At 34.0% G+C, this 16,587-nt stretch overlaps 1 protein-coding gene across 2 annotated transcripts in view; it reads left to right on the plus strand.

Annotated features, from left to right (window-relative positions):
• The window catches only part of OCIAD1 (OCIA domain containing 1), a 37,967-nt gene extending 22,919 nt beyond the window's left edge, over positions 1-15,048 (plus strand). For both annotated transcript variants that reach the window (XM_074275364.1, XM_074275365.1), the window contains exons 7-9: positions 7,060-7,238; positions 10,490-10,642; positions 14,483-15,048. In XM_074275364.1, the coding sequence (XP_074131465.1) occupies positions 7,060-7,238; positions 10,490-10,642; positions 14,483-14,520 (370 nt within the window). In that variant the 3' untranslated portion in view covers positions 14,521-15,048. The remainder of the gene's footprint in view (positions 1-7,059; positions 7,239-10,489; positions 10,643-14,482) is intronic.
• The last annotated feature ends 1,539 nt before the right edge of the window (positions 15,049-16,587 follow it).

Here is a 16,587-nt window from a genome sequence, read left to right on the forward strand (position 1 = left end):
GTTTAACACTGAAATTATAGTAAATTTTTATTTCTTTAAGGAGCATTTGTAATCAACTCTGTGCAATTCTTTTGGGTGCTTTGGGCAGATTGGTCTCCCAAGTATTTTATGCATTTTGTAGTTATTTAGAATTGGATTTTTCTTTGTGATATTGTTTCTTGTTATTATTATATAGAAATGCTACTGATTTTTGAGAATTTTGAAGCCTGAAGTTTTGCTGAAACTATTAATTGGATTTCCTAGGATTTTCCAAATAAGAATAGTTTAATCTCCTATTTACCTAATATTTTAAAAATTCCTTTTAGTTTCTTTCTCTTGTCTTATTGTTGCTGCTAGCAGTTCTTGAACTATATTAAATAATAGTGAAGAAAGCAGGTATCCTTGCTTCCCTGTCATATATTTAGTGAAAAAGGCTCTGTCTTATCTCTATTGCCGATGTTACTTGCCTTTGGTTTTAGATACTTATGATATTTTTAAAAAAGTGTTTATATTTCTATTTGAGAAGGGTTTTAACATTTCATGTTACATTTCCTCAGGCTTTTCTGCATTCCTATTAAGATGACTATTTGGTTTTGGATGATTTGGTTTTTAATAAGATTAATTATGTTGATGTTTTTCCTAAGGTTAAACCACTTTGTGCATCCTTGGTATAAGTTCCACTTAGTCATACAAAATGATTTCTTGAATAAATGAAATCATTTTGACAGGGTTTTGGTTAAAATTTTTGAATCATTGTTCATTAATGAAATTGACCTTTGGTTTTCCTTCTGTGTTTTTTTTTTTCTTTCCTGATTTTGATTTAGATTTAGTTTCACAAAAGGATTCTGAATGGAATTTTTCTTCCTAAGTTTTTGAGACTAATTTGGGAAGATGGGTTACTAACTGTTTAAAAGTTTGATAGAATTTTTCCTGTGATCCATCAATACCAGGAGTCTTGTCTTTGGTGTAGTTCCTTTGTAGCTATATCTATTTCCCTTTTTTTGAGATTGGGTTAGTTAAGGCCTTTATCTGGTCTTCTAAATAGTTTGGGTATTTTACATCTTTTTGAAAGCATCCTTTTATTTATTAGTGGATTCTTTCATATATATATATATATATATATAAATATAAAATATGTTCTGATTATTTTTTTTATTTCTTCTGGCTTTGCTGTGCTTTCAACTTGTTTATTTGTTATTTTATTCATTTGATTTTCTGTTCTTTTTTAATGAGATTAATTGTGGGTTTATCTTTTTTTTTTTTTTGGTCTTCAAAAAACTAGCCTTTAATTTTATCACTTCTTTTTTTTGTTTTTTCTAATTTATCTATTTCCCCTTTAATTTCTAATAGCTCCTCTTTTGTGTTTATTATAGAATTGTTTGTCTTGTTGGCTTTTTTATTTTTTGAAATGCATATACAGTCCATTTATCTTCTCTATTTCTATTTGGTAAATAATATATGATTTATAAGGCTTTGTTTTTTCCTCTCAAGGATTGCTTTAGTTGCATCCCAAACATTTTGATATGTTGTTTAATTTTTATCATTTCCTTTTTCATAGCTCTTAATTGTTGCTATGATTTATTCTATAATCTACTTTTTACTTAGGTTTCATTAGTAAGTCTTCATTTGGGTAGAATATTTGTGGTTACAGAATCATTTATTATTTGTATTGTGTTGTGGTCTGTACAGGATGTATTAATTATTTCTGCTTTTTTTACATTTGTTCACAATATACCTCTGCCCTAGTAGTCAGTTTTTGTAAAAAACAAAAACAAAACAAAAAAAAACCCTTCATCTCATGCTGAGAAATTTGTATATTCTCTTGCTGTCCTATTTAATAGACTCTATAGGGCTTTTAACTACAGAAATTTGTATTTTCCTTTTTTCAAGGAATTAATGGTGACCAGAAATATTAAAAAAGTTCTCTTCCATTTCAAAGTCCATTTTTTTTCTTTGTAGGATTATATGCAGCCTGATTACAGTTCTTTGGTAGTTGATGCCTTTTTCTGTCATAATACGTGTAGGAACTCTTATGTTTGACAATGACATTCTTGAAATTGTCTTTAGGGGCTATCCCCAGGAGGAGATGGATGGGTTCTTTTTATCTTTGCCTTCTGGGTTTGGGCAGTTGTCATATATGATTTACTGAAAAATAATATTTAAGCTCTTTAATCTTTAAAATCTTTGTTTCCAGAAAAATCAGGGTTGGTTTTTTTATTTTGTTTTGTTTTTTATGTCATCTCTCCTCTTTGTTCAGACTTGATTCTGTTGTGATACTTCTGTTTCATGGAGTCATTGATTTCTCTTAGGATTATTCTAATTTTATTCTTCCAATTTTTTCTAAAGAGCTTTTTTGTTTTTTGTTTTTCCATTTGTTCTAGGTATTTATGTGAAATTTCTAGATAATTTCATGGAAAATCTAATTTTTTTTTCTTTTAGTCTCTGCTTATAATTGTTATGAAATTAGGTTTGAATAATTTTTCATGCTGTTTGGTGTTTTCTTTAATTTTCTCATCACCAGTTTTAGTTCTTGAATTTATTCAAGTGTTGGGCCAGAGCCAGGCTTAGTCCTTTATTGTACTTTGGATCCGGTGTTTTGATGATGGTTATTGTTTCCCAGCATTTCTGTAGTGACCTCCACTTCCCAGGGTTAGGCCTCCTTAGATCTTTCAGAGTATTGTCTGTTGCTGGGGCCTCTGACTTGTCTGGACAGAGTGCTGGGGCTTCTGTCAGCGCTGAGCTGGTCCCCGAGTCATTGCCTATCTCTGAGACTTTCCCACAGCAGCATTCTGCTCTTCCTCCTTCGAGACAGACTTCCAGGCTCCACCTGTCTTGTCCCCATGGTACTCTGCTAGAGTTTCCCCCTTGCCTTTTGATTGTTGGGCCTCTAGCTGACTTCTTGTGATGAAAGAAATACATTAGTTTCTCAGTTGATTCAATATTCAGTTTGATAATTATTTAGTCTGGTATAAACTTATGGGTTTGCTTAAGTAGGGTAGAGAGAAGAAGACCTTTTTCTCATCAGGCAGCCATTCTTGGCAGGAATTGGCATAAGCATGTTACATTTCTTTAAATGATTCTTCAAAATATATATTTCTATAAATGATTCTTCACAAATTTCATATAATTGGGAAAATAGGAACTGTTGTTGATGTTTTTCCTGTTGCTGAATCTTTTTTTCTTGGTCTAATACATTCTCAAATGAAAGAGCTTTTCTTTGTTTTTAAAAAATGTCTTTTCTTTCTCTGTTAGCACATCTTAGACTGTGATTTAAAATCCAAATATGGTAACTTGGAGATGAAAAGCTTTTTTATAAAAATATTTGTGGATCTTTTTCATTTGTCTTCTATTTGTTCTCCCATTTTCATTTCTAAGTATTCTTCAGAATGTCTTTGTTCAGTTGAGGCTCTTTCTAAGCTTTAAAAAACCCCCCAAAACCCTTGTGTCTTTCATAGCTTTGATGTTTTGCTGTGATTCTATTTATAACCATCCATTGATCTCTGTTAAAGTTTATTTTCTAAACTAGTGGTGACTTGGGCTTTGAGAATTAAATGTGTTACTCATTTGCTGACTGAATTGTTGTTTAAACTTGTTGAGTCGTTCTGTTATACCAGTTGATTTGCAACAGCCAGCCAGCTACTATTTATTAATGACCTTCATGTCTAGGGATACAAAGAAAAGTGGTAGAATCCTTGCCTCCATGTTTGTGGGACAAAGCAACACTATAAATATACAAAGTGAATATCTGCACATGAATAGAAGGAAAAGTGTGGAAGGGGGACTGCTACAGGGAGAAGTTGGCACTTGACCTGCCATGGAGGAAGAGGGCCTTCAATGAGGCAGAAATGAGAAAGGAAGGTAATACCAGGATGAGGAAGGAGCCAGTGCTGGAGCGGGAATCTGAGAGATGGAGACCCTTCCACTGAAGTACAGCGAACAAGAAAAGGGGGAGGTCTGCCTTGGAGCAGCTCTCAGAAGGAGGAACTGAGGGGACCTAGGAGGGAGCTAGGGCTGTTGTGGAAGTAGAAACAGCAAGGGAGGAGGAGAAGTGTAAGTTCTGTGTGAAGCTGTTATTGTCTACATTCCTCCATTGGTTACTCCTTTCTCCTTAGGCATAATCAATTTGAATAGGCAAAATCAAATTGTATCAACTATCTGTTTGATTTTTCTGCCTTTTTACTCTTTTAGGTTTTTGTTAATTTTCTTTGTTCTTATATGACTAAATATATATAGTGGCTTCCAAGCTTTGCATCAGTAATAGTGTGTTAAAATCAAATCAATTAAAAATTTTTTTGATGATGTTCAATGACCTTTACCTACTAATTTTGTTCTTCAATAAATCATCAATAATATATAGGTACGAAACTTTTGTAGTTGATTCATCTTTTGTTGTACTCTTTCCTTTTTTCCTTAAACGATGTTTTCCTCTTCATCTTCTCTCTATTCCCTCTTTTACATTAAAGTTATTAAATATCAATGTGTGTGTGTTGATAGAATTGGAGGAGAGGGATTATGAAGTTCATTGTTGAATTCTCTACCTCTTCATCCAGTGTAAGAGATATTAAAGATATTAATATGTATATGGTTTATACTTAGTTTTGTGGATGTCTTTTTGCAAATACCTATCATGAACAAGACAATACAAAATATGTCCCATCATATGATGACTTTCATTGCCTTTGGGCAATCAAATAAGATAATATTTGTGAAGAAGTCATCACAGTGGCGCATAGTAGATACTTGATAAATGCTTATTCTCTCCCTCCTTCCTGTTGGGAGCCTGATAAAACTAATAGTTCTTTTCTTTTTCTTTTTTATAAACATTTTCATATATTTATATATATTTGTGTTTATTTATATTATTATGTATAAAACAGCTTATTATTTTTCCAAATATATGCAAAGATAGCTTTCAACATTCAACTTTGCTTTTCAAAGAACCCTTTAGCTCAGCTGCAGTAACTTCTAGTTTTGTTTATAATGAAAATGTCAAGATTCAGACAGCTCATTTCTTCAATACTTATTGGTGATTGGAAGAGAATCTCGCATATGCAGTGGTAAAAAACACAGTATTTAGACTGTCAATAAACTAACTTGTCTGTTGGCCCCACAAATGTGAGATTTTTCTTTGTTCCATGATAATGAACCTCTTCCATATTTGGCTGAGCTCAGAAAGTTTGCTTACATCCTCAGAAAGTTAGATGTAGTCTATTATAACTAGGGCTTTTTTTTCCCCCCCAGCTCATTAGGAGCTGCCAGCTGTGTTGAACTAGCACAGTCATCAAGAACCCTGAGTAACCTCCTCGCCATGATAAAATATCCGAGTAGGATTTTGGACAGCTTCAGTCACATTTTAGACACATTTGAAAATGAGTATTTGTGCATGATGGTCTTCATTCATTTTGCAAAATTAGTTTTGCTTAGGTGTAGTGTCTTCAGGGTCTGATCCCGGCCATCTTAATCTAGGTTATTAAACATGATCACCATTTTGGAGATGAAGGAACGGTATGTTAAGTGAGTTGCTGATGGTCACATAAATTGGTTTTGGAGCCAGGATGGAGTTCCATTTTTTGTGCTTCCCCATCCAGTGATAGGTGGGAAGTACCATATTGGAAACAAGGGGACATTTGAATTGTGTGTCTCCCCCCTTTTTTGGTCTGCCCTCATCTCTAAAGGGAGGGGGGTGGACTGCATAGCTTCTGAGTTCTCCATTGATGATTTGCATCCAGTTAATCCTGAATCCTCAGATAATCAGAAACTCATTTCAGGCTTAACCTCCTTTGGACCAGGGCCTGTATATTAACTCCATCTCAGATGAATTTTGTCCACATCTTTCTCCTCATCTTTCAGAGATTTCAGCCAAAATGCTGAAACTTTGTGTTTTGGAATAGAGATTTTTCCTCTTGTGTTCTTCTATAAGCATTTTATAATCTTTCTCTGTTATCTCTGACTCGTCATGTCCTCTCTCCTACAAAGCCGTATCTCTCCTAGTGCCCAGGGTAGTAAATTACAGATAGTAAGTATTTATAAATGTTCACCAGCTGAATAATAATGCTAATTCCAAAAGCTACCCTTAGAATTTCTGTCTCTTCTCTAAACTCCCTGGCTTCCTGTCACTTCATAATGTCTGCCATCCCTTTAACAAAAAACCAGGAAGCATCTCTCCCTTCCGTTCACCCCCAAAGAAATGAACAGTGCAAGTTGCTATAGATCATGTGCATTTATCCTGTGCTTCCTATGTGCCAGGCATGTTTGGAGGCAGAAAGGCAAAAACAGAATTCCCTTTGATCAACTATGTCATGTCATTTTAAGAATGTTTAGTTCTGTTAGATATGATAATGCTCATGCTGTAGTGGATCTCACCAAAAGAATCTCATCTTTGCATCAATCAGTAATTGTCCTCCTCATTAGTAATTACAAGCATTTCTCAACTCATATTTCCTGCCACGTTGGGAGGGTAGGGTAGAAGGGTCTGTGGCAAGACTACCTTGCCTTCTAGAGCTACAGCAGACCTGTGAGAGGAGCAGTCAGGTATCCCTCATTTTGTAGTTAGGAAACTGCTCATGTGATCAGCAGAGATGTCAAGGGACTTTCCCTGCCTCCCACAGCTAGCTCAACCTTCAGATGCCAAATTCAGTTCTTTCAACACTGTCCTGTAGGCTAAAGACTGCATGAAGTTTAGGGAGAGCTGCTGCAAGGGTCAGAGGTGTTGGTGCTGGAACTGGGGGAACTCATCTGGTCTCTAAGATGCGATTTAATCACATTAGTAAAGTATGTCCTGGTAACATTATATGAAACTGGACCTGATTTCTACTGTTTTTCTTCCTAAAGTTTTATAAAGTGGCTTCATAAACTCCAGTAATTAATAAGTTAGTCTTTGGTCTTGATGTTTTCCATTTAAAGTATGAAAATTTGGGGAGCGGTAGGTTAGCAGTACTTATGTTTTAGTGCTAAAAACAGTTTTGATTATATTGTTTAAAATAACAATATTTAAAAACTTCAGACAGGTACTTTTTAAAAATAAGAGAATTGTTCTGAGGCATTAACATAGCACTTTTTTTGTGTGGTTTCATTTCTCAGGTATTTTTCACAAAAATCAGAATTTGATTCAAAAATGCCTGCGCAGTCATCTTTTGGAACACCTCCAACTTCTGAAAGCAGTGCGAAAGAAGGTGCTTTTCCTCCTTATGAACCAATCCCCTTCAGTGCTTCCATTAATGAATCCTCTCCTACTGGTATTACAGATTATAATGCCCAAGGTATAATTTATGTTGAAATGAATTTCATTGTTTTATAGTTCAATTTGTAATCATCTTTAGTTGATAAGAACAATTCATTCATGCAATGATTTTTAATTATGAAGTATTTGGTATCCATTTTCTCACTTGACCCATAGAGGTAAATATCACAAGTATTATTTTAACCATTTGTTAGAAATCTTCAGCTTGATTTTAATGGCAGGAGGAAATTTACTGCAAAGAAATCGTCTAATTCTCTATATTTTTTTAGTCATCATAATTTTTGAGCTTCCAAAAATATTATTACATGCTCACAAGTTTTAGAATTTTATTAGGTAGTGTTTCTTAAGTTTTTGTTACTGCCAAAAATTACTCCTTGATCTAAGATCTTTTTGGTATTTTTCTAAAAAAGAATTTGTATCAGAGGATTTTATTTTATATAAGCTGTATTTCTCATAGTTTTTCTTTCTTGCCATTGATAATAAATTGGGTTTTATGAATTTCGGATTTTCTGTTTTGCACTTTCCCCTTTTTATAATTTCATCAGCTTTTTATAGGTTTAATAATTAACCCTATGCTGATGAGTCCTAGATGTGTATTGTTAGCTTTACTATCTCTCATGAATTATAGTCTTTACTTCTCCAGGAGCTTGCTAGACAGCTTTATATTTTATAACTTCTAATTGTAAATATCTAACATATTGAGACAATGTATTGCAAATATAGTTACCCCATGAGGAACATTTTACAAGTTGGATAGCAAACATTTCCTAAATTATTTCTGAAAAAGTCTTGTGTTCTGTGCAGTGTACACAGGGATTCTATGAGAAGCAATGTAATGAGTGTGGGGGGAAAAATATGAGATTTCATTTCAGAAGATTTCATTTTGAATCCCCTCTTCACCACTTAACTGTGTGTGTCATTGAGCAAGACATTGAATCTCTCTGGCTCTGTAAAATGAGGAGCTTAAATTAGATAATCTCAAAGAGCAATTGTATCTTTTAATCTTGTGTCTGAAATGGAACAAATTACCTTTTTTCCCTCTGTGCCCTCCTCTCCCTCAAATTTTCTATTTTTCTAGAAAGCACTATATTTTCCTCTAGTAATCTCACTTCAACTCTAAAATTCCGAATTTTAAGAAACTTGCTCAAATTTACATATTTAATTTACAGTGGCTAATTAGAGGAAGGAGGGTTATTATACTCAGGTCCCCTGATTGCTTCTTTTAATCATTTGAGCTCCTCAGTCTTAACTTTGACCTATAGATACCAATATTCATCCTAGGTCTGGGCCCATTCTGCAAGCATACCTCCATTGAATCTACCTGAGCTTGTAGTGCACTGGATTAGCTTTTGAAAAATTGCTTGCTGAAACATTATGATAGGACCTGAGGAAATAGAAACATAATAAGAATAAGAGGAAATATTCAGCACTTCTTCAGTACCTAATATGTACAGAACACTAAGCTAAGAAAGAGGAAAAAAGACAGTAGCTGTATCATATGAATTTTTATACATTGTATAAATTTATTTTTGTTTTACAAAATGTTTAATTAGGCCTTGCTCCTCAACTCCTAAATAGAATCATCATTTATAAAATGTCTTTTTTCCAATTGTATTCAAAATAAATCATACTGTCTTTGAAAAATATTTTAGGAATTACATAAAAAGTCATTCAAGTTTCTCGCATATTTGTATACTTTTGGTACCAAAAAAAAATTCTGTATAAATACTTGTCCCCTTGATTTTTGTTAAACTATTTTGGTTTTGTCCTGAGAGGTAAACTATTTCCTTTTTATTTTGCTCTGTTGGTGAGTACTAATTGTAAACACTTCCACTTCTTTTAAACTATTAATCTTTGAGATAATGTATAGCACTGATGTTTTCAGAACTAATCTTGGGGGGAGCTACAGTTATAAATGTTGGCTCTTGAGTCATTTTGCAAGTTTGTTCATAAAAATAAAAGTTTAGATGATACCTTTTTGTGATTCTTCCTTAATTTTAGCATGTATTTTGGAATGAAGTAAATTGAAACTTATTCTTAAAAACCCATTGTTGGGATTGGCATTATTTTGAATACATACATACGTACTTATATGCACATGTAGATACATATATGTACATCTGTATATGTGTATATATACACACAATATTCATGTATATGTGGGAGTTATATTTGCATATATAAACACAAAATACATAAGTGTATATTTTGCTTATTAGACTTAGCTGTGGTCTAAAAATTCTAAAATTATGAGTTCTCATTTGGCATTAGATTTTTTGGCAAATCTTATTCTCAGATATATAAAATCTTTCATCTTTAAAAGTTGTGCATTATTTTCCCTATCTGTAACCAGTAAGTACTAGTTGATTATCCAGAACTGATGGTAATTTCTGTCTGAGGTACTTACGGTATTATTAGCAAAAGCAATCAAAAACATTTTATTTAATTAGGGTTTCTTAACATTACTTTTTTGGGTCATGAAGTGCTTTGGCCATCTTGGGAAGCCTATATACCCCTTCTCAGAATAATGTTTGTTACTTAAATTCATAATTGAAGAAAATGCTTGATTGTAGTAGTTAGAGGTAAGTGAAAATAAAGATGTAATTTTCCCCCAACTTAGTTTAGAGATACCCACAAATAGGTACATGGACTCCAGGTTAAGAACCCTTGTATTAAATATGTGAAATGCTAAGTGATAATAAAAGTGACTCGTTAGGTATGTTTAAATACAAACTTAATATGATTTTTCTTTTTTCTTGCAACCTTAACTTTCTCTTTAGTTCTATATATAGCCTTACTATTTTTCCAGTTCATAGCATCTTAAAGAGTTTAATTGATATCTTTTGATAATATAGAGCAGTGGTCCTCAAATTTTTTAAATAGGGGGCCAGTTCACTTGTCCCTCAGACTGTTGAAGACCCAGACTATAGTAAAAACAAAAACTCATACTCTGTCTCCTCCCCTCAGCCCATTTGCCATAACCCGGCGGGCTGCATAAACATCCTCAGTGGGCCACATCTGGCCCACGGGCTGTAGTTTGAGGACCCCTGATAAAGAATATACTTTTTCTTGCTAGACTTAAATCTGTGGCAGTTATAAACTTTGACTTAAAGCTTTGAAATAAGCTAAACATGCTTAAAGTGCTCGAGAAACTGCTTTTCTTAGTTACTTTTTTTTTTTTTTTGGTGATGTGATTCAGTCATTTGTGTTGCCTTGCATTTATTTATACTATACCTTCTATAGTTGTTTTATCTCCTTTCATTGTTTTAGGACCTGATACAACTGTGGAAGAAAGTCCTAAGAGAAAAGTTGTTACATATGAAGAATTAAGGAATAAGAACAGAGAAACATATGAAGTAACCTTGTCACAAAAAGGTGATACCCCACTTCGGTCTGTGCAAGAAAGAGCACCAAAAAAACAAGGTACAGTAGCTTATTATATCATTATTTTTCTTAATGGTATTGTCAGTTGAAGTATTAGTTTCACTGAATTAAGTTTTTTAATTTCTTAGAAATCAAATTTTATAAATTCTAATTAAATTTACATTTTTAAGACTTTGAGTATTACATTTTAAATTAAAACTTGGTTGTGTTAAAGTTTAATAATCTTAATATTTCAAACTTCACTGTATTTTAACATAAATTACTTTTTTTTTAAAGCTTTTCAAAACATATATATGAACAGTTCTTTAACATTAGCCTTTGCAAAATTCTGTGTTCCAGTTTCCCTTCTCTTCTCCCATGCCATCCCCTAGATAGCAAGTAGTCCAATATATGTTAAATCCAATATATGTGTACATATTTATACAATTATTGGGCTGTACAAGAAAAAAAGAGAAGTAAAACAAAATGCAAGCAAACAACAAAAAGAGTGAAAATGTTAACATAAATTACTTTTAAAAATAGTGACTCAAAAAGAAATAAAAGTTTCCAACAAACATAGAAGAACTTGAGTGATAGTATGGCCCAGCAGACAGTAATCCTCTAGGAATTAGGGTGACCATTGACCAGCCCTTAACCTCTCAGTGCTTTAGATTATCCAAACAATTGGTGTTTTGCCCCATTGGAGAAAATTTCCACTGTGGGAGTTTGCACAACTGTAGAAATTACATGTCTATACCACATCAGAAATTAGAAATACAAATGTCAGTTGTTTCCTTCCATGTCATCACCTTAGAAGTCTACATGCTTCTTTCTTTCTTTGTTTTTTCAACTTTTTTTTTTCATTTAATAGTATTTTATTTTTCCAAATATATGTAAAGATAATTTTCAACATTTATTTTAGTTAGATTTTAAGTTCCAATTTTTTTTTTCACTTTCCCTAACATAGCGGGCAATCTGATAAAAGTTTAATATATAGATAGATAGGTATACACACACACACACAATCATTTCAAACACATTTCCATATTATTCCTATTGTGGGGAGAAAATCAAAACCAAAGGGAAAAACCATGAGAAAGAAAAAAAAAAAGGGTGAAAAAAAGTGCTTCAATCTGCATTCAGACTCCATAGTTCTTTCTCTGGCTGTGTGGAATTTTGCATCCCAAGTCTTTTGGAATTGTTTTGAATCACTATTGCTGAGAAGAGCTGAGTCTTTTCATAGTTGATCATCACATAAATCTTTTTTTTTCCTCAATAGTATTCTATTTTTCCAAATACAATATAGTTTCCAGCATTCGTTTTTATAAGATTTTTCTCTCCTCCCCCAACCCCTCCTTATTTCCCCCATCCCCTAGCCATTCACTGGACTCATGAAGGAAGGAAGGAGATTGGCATTGATAACCTAACCACTTCCAAAATCTTGTTTGGGTGAAAAGTATAGATTGATCCTTTAAAGAGAAAGAGGTTGCTGAGTGATGAAGGGAGAGAGAGGGTCTGACAAGGGCCTCTGAGACTCCTCTCCCTTAGAGTCAGAGGGTGTAAGTGAAAGGGTGACGATAATCGGTTCTGGGGAGAGCCATGTCCTCGGGAGGTAGAGTGAAGGCACGAAATGTGTGTTTGTTAAGGCCCCCTAGCACACTCTCTTACATGCTTTCAGAGTTGCTGCTCCTTGAAGTTAGGGCTGGCCACAGCTAATTCGTGACTAGAATCAGTTTGATTGCAAGCCTGGAGGTGTTTGAGCAGTGTTAGTGACATGGAGCACTGTATATGTTTTTCTGGGATGATATTTTAAAAGGACAAGACTCATTCGAACATAGATCTTTTTTAAAAGTTTTATAGTCATATCTAATAAACTGCAATTTCTGTGACTCCATTTTAGACACAGCAGGACATACATTGTTTTCAGTTATTTTAGCTTTTAGTTTTTCCTCTTGCATCTGGGCATTGCACAAAGTACATGAAACAATCAAACTTTTTGGTCAAAACAAGTTAGTCCTTATTTGGGGCATATTTTAAATAGCATTGTTCTCTCAAAATAGAATGACATTGCTGTTTTCTTGAGTTGTTTTCACAGGGTAGAATTTAGTGTTTTTTAAGTTGTGGAATTTAAAAGGATGTGTCATTGTTTTCAGAAGTTTACTATTCTGTTTTATAAATTAAAGAAAGGAAGGAAGAGGTCCTTGGCATTGAACTTAAGAGGCATTTCTGGATGGGCAAACAAAACTTCATAGCAGAGAATTCAAAACAGTTCTCAAAACACCAGCACTCTTGTTTTCCGTTAGTTCTTTAAAACTGTCATCATCCAAGTACAGGCTTTCCCCCAGTTTAAGACAGTTCTATTATTCAATTCCATTAATGTTTGCTTGTTTGGCGTTTTCTTTATATGTGCATGGCACTATCCAAATTTATAAATGGGAGAGTGATAATTCACTTTACAAAAGGATTCCTTCCTTTGTAAGAGGATTAAGTTATTTTAAATAGTAAGATCCCTAAATGCATTTCAAATATGAGTAATTTCTAAAAATGTTATTTTCATGCAATTTCTTAGTAACATCTTTTGTGTAATATGTTGTATAAAGTTTTGAAATATATCTTTTAAAAAAAGAATTTACTTTCAGTTTCAACTAACATATATAAATGTATGTATATGTAGGAATTTTGGCTTTCTATGATAATACAGAAAATGCCTGTGGATTTGTAGTATATTGTTACACCACAGTTTTGTGGAGATGTATGACACTTGAATAATCTAAATATTGCTATGTGTTATATGTGCCAGCTAACCATTTCAGTAATTAACTCATCTTTTTTCATTACTTCCTTCTCACTTTAATTTTTCTTAATCTTATTTGTTTTTTTTTTTATTTTGAGAATCACTGAAAATGAATACCATTTATTTCTTCAGTAGTGCTCAATGTCAAATATGACATTTTCCATGTCTTCCATAAGTCCTTATCCTATCCAGTCCCACTCAATGGAAATGATTGTTACAGAAACTAAAGGGATGCCATTATGTTCCATTGTGCCTCCTTTCCCTTCTCTAAGTAGAGCCTTCCACCCCCATCATGACTCTTTGAGGGACCCTGTTAGTGAAGGGATCGGATTAATACTAGAAGGTAGAATCCCATCAGTCACAGGATCATAGATTTAGAGGTGGAAGGAAGCTTAGAGACCATTGGGTCCAGCCCTTTAGTTTTATGAAGAAACTGAGGCTCAAGGGGTTAAGTGACTTAGCGAGGATCACACAGCTGTGTTGTTAAGGCAGGATTTGACTCTTCCTGACTCCCAAGTCAGGCCCCTTGTCAGCTAATAGCATTTAGCCACCTACAGCAACATCTCTCAGATTCTAGGAATACAGGATTAAAGGAAGTAGTCCTTGTTCTTGGGAAGTTTATGGCCCATTGCAGGGAAGGCCACACAAACACAAAAGAATGTGTAATAGAGATGCCGGTATGAGCATTAGGGATTGCCTTCTCCCCACTTCGTTTGGCACACGGAAGAACCTGAGCATAGAGAAGGTGAGAGGTTTGGTCTAAGACCCCCAGGCACCTCAGACTCCAAATTCAGAGTTTTTTCCATTCTGTTCTGGGACTCATGGTAGAGGCTGAGCAGATTTCTGTGGACCAAAAACCTTATCTTGTCTTTAGGACATTATGTGTGAAAATATCATCTTTTGTGTTTCTATAAGTGACTTAAGAATAAACTTTTGGAGTGTAGCTCATTGGTAAGTAAAATTATAATAAAAATATTTCATCTTAGTATTAGGTTTAATCACTATATTTTCCTGTGTTTCTGGACAAAGGAGGAAAAAAATAACATAATATATCTGTTAGCAATTTTTTAAAATTTAGAAGTCTCAATTGTGTGCTTAATCCCTAGGGAAAGTAAATCAATATGGAGATACTTGGGATGAGTGAAAAATTTTGTCATCTACTGAAGAGAGTTTGCATTGAGTCTACTGAAGAGAATTTCAGCTAACCAGCGTCATCTAGATGGTCACAAGCATCTGCAGGAAAGTGCAGAAGCAGCTTCCACAAGCATATTTAAAAGAAGAAACTTGGGTTTTTAGTAGTGTGGCTTTACAGAAGGTTTAAAATTAATTATGGACTTTAAGGTTAATATTTGTATCAGTGTACATACACTGCTTGGGAAACTAGATGAATGAAGGTACTGGACTGTGATTTTATAATTTATAAAATCGTTTACAAAATTTGGTTAAACTACTCCTAAAGTTTCATCAAAAGACTCTGATGCACTGAAACGGGCATAGACAGATCAAGTACTATATGTGTGTTCATGCACATATAGGCAAAGCAACCAAAACGTTAAGTATTAAAAAAAACCCCATGTGAGAAATTAGCTTTTTTTTTTCCCCAAAAAAGATTTGCCATGTCTTCATGTATATCTTGTCAATTAAAGTTGGAAACAATATGCAACTATTCCTGTATTTATTGAATATGTGGTTCTTTCTTTTTAGCTTGTAATGAATTTGTGAGCATGTTACAAGTAGAATTGCGTCAGGATAGGAAAGAGAAATTCTGGTCATCAGTTTCAATAGAAAGAATACTGAATTTGGAATTAGGGAATTGGACAGAAACGCCATCTGGATCTCTTATATGGCCTTGGGAAAGGCCTCATCTTCCTTATCCGTAAAATAAAGGATGACTAGATGAGCTCTAAGCTACCTCCCTTGATCTCAGAACATTTTTTAATAATTTTAAGAGTAAATGTGACTCATCATCAGATGACTGCTCTGACAAATTGATTTGCAGTGTATTGGAAGGAAATGGCTACAAGAAAAGGCCAAGCAAGCATATTTCAAAAATAAAACCCTCTATGTGTGGTACAGGTCCTTTGAGAACAGTAATTGGACACACTGTTTCTTTGCTGTAAACCCAATTTGTGATCCTGTTTTGGGGGCAGATAAAAATGTGCTTATGGTTTTACCACATCCTATCGTTGATCATGGATAACTACCACATAACAGGGAACAACTTTTGGCTTTTGCATAAATGTTCCAGTAGAAATGATAATAAAGACGCTAATGTGTTGTGGCAAAGCTTAATTAAGACGTCTTTGAGGAATTTTAATTGGGGTGTATCAGAGGGAATGGGAATTAGATCCAAAACTTTGATGGTGGGAGAAAATGTACTGGCAGTTGCTTTATCCAGCTAAGTGGCTGGAAGTCCACTTCCCTCAACCAGAGAGTGTCCACATTTTCTGTAGGTGAAGGAATATCTGATGGGATTCCTGAATGTGCTCCACCCCTTCTTAGCACGCATGAATCTTCTGGCAAAGACACAATTCTCCCTTTTATTCCTTACCAACCTTTCTCCGCAGATGCCAGCACAATAAATCTTTTTTAATTTTAATAACTATGAATCTCTTTCACTGGATAACCAAAGGACAAATTGGCACTTATTGCAATTTTTTTCCTATAGAATCTAAGTAGAAAAAAATAAGGTTAGGGTGAAAAATTAAAGAGGTAGTCTTGAATCCAATCTGCTTCTTAATTATTAGCAGTTTTTTTTTTTAATTCTTGTTTTCATTCCTTGCTTTTCTTGAGCAGGATGTGCCTCTTTTTTTGGAAGCTTTCATTGGAATTCTGAATGCTTTTTCTCATGATAAGATAGCAAGATGATTATATTATATGGCATCATTCAAGTCAATATGTTGTTTAGGTCATTTGTCCAACATAGTCTACTAGGCAGTAGGGATTTAAAGATAGAAGTAAAACATACTGTATTTTCAAGATGATCATCTTATTTTGTGGAGAGGAAAAGAATTCATGCAAATTGATGCATGTTCTTCTGATTTTCAATCAGGCCCAGACAATATATCGGTTTGATAGCATTACATATGTAGGCTGTCCCAATCTTCCCTCCTGAAGCTCCTGACTTACCTTACTCTCTTTCTCTTTGGAACAATGACCTGTTTTATTGAGAAATTTGAGACTCTCCAGCTCATTTCCTTCTTAAAAGCTC

The sequence above is a fragment of the Sminthopsis crassicaudata genome, chromosome 6, assembly GCF_048593235.1.
Source record: "Sminthopsis crassicaudata isolate SCR6 chromosome 6, ASM4859323v1, whole genome shotgun sequence".
Lineage (NCBI taxonomy): Eukaryota > Metazoa > Chordata > Mammalia > Dasyuromorphia > Dasyuridae > Sminthopsis > Sminthopsis crassicaudata.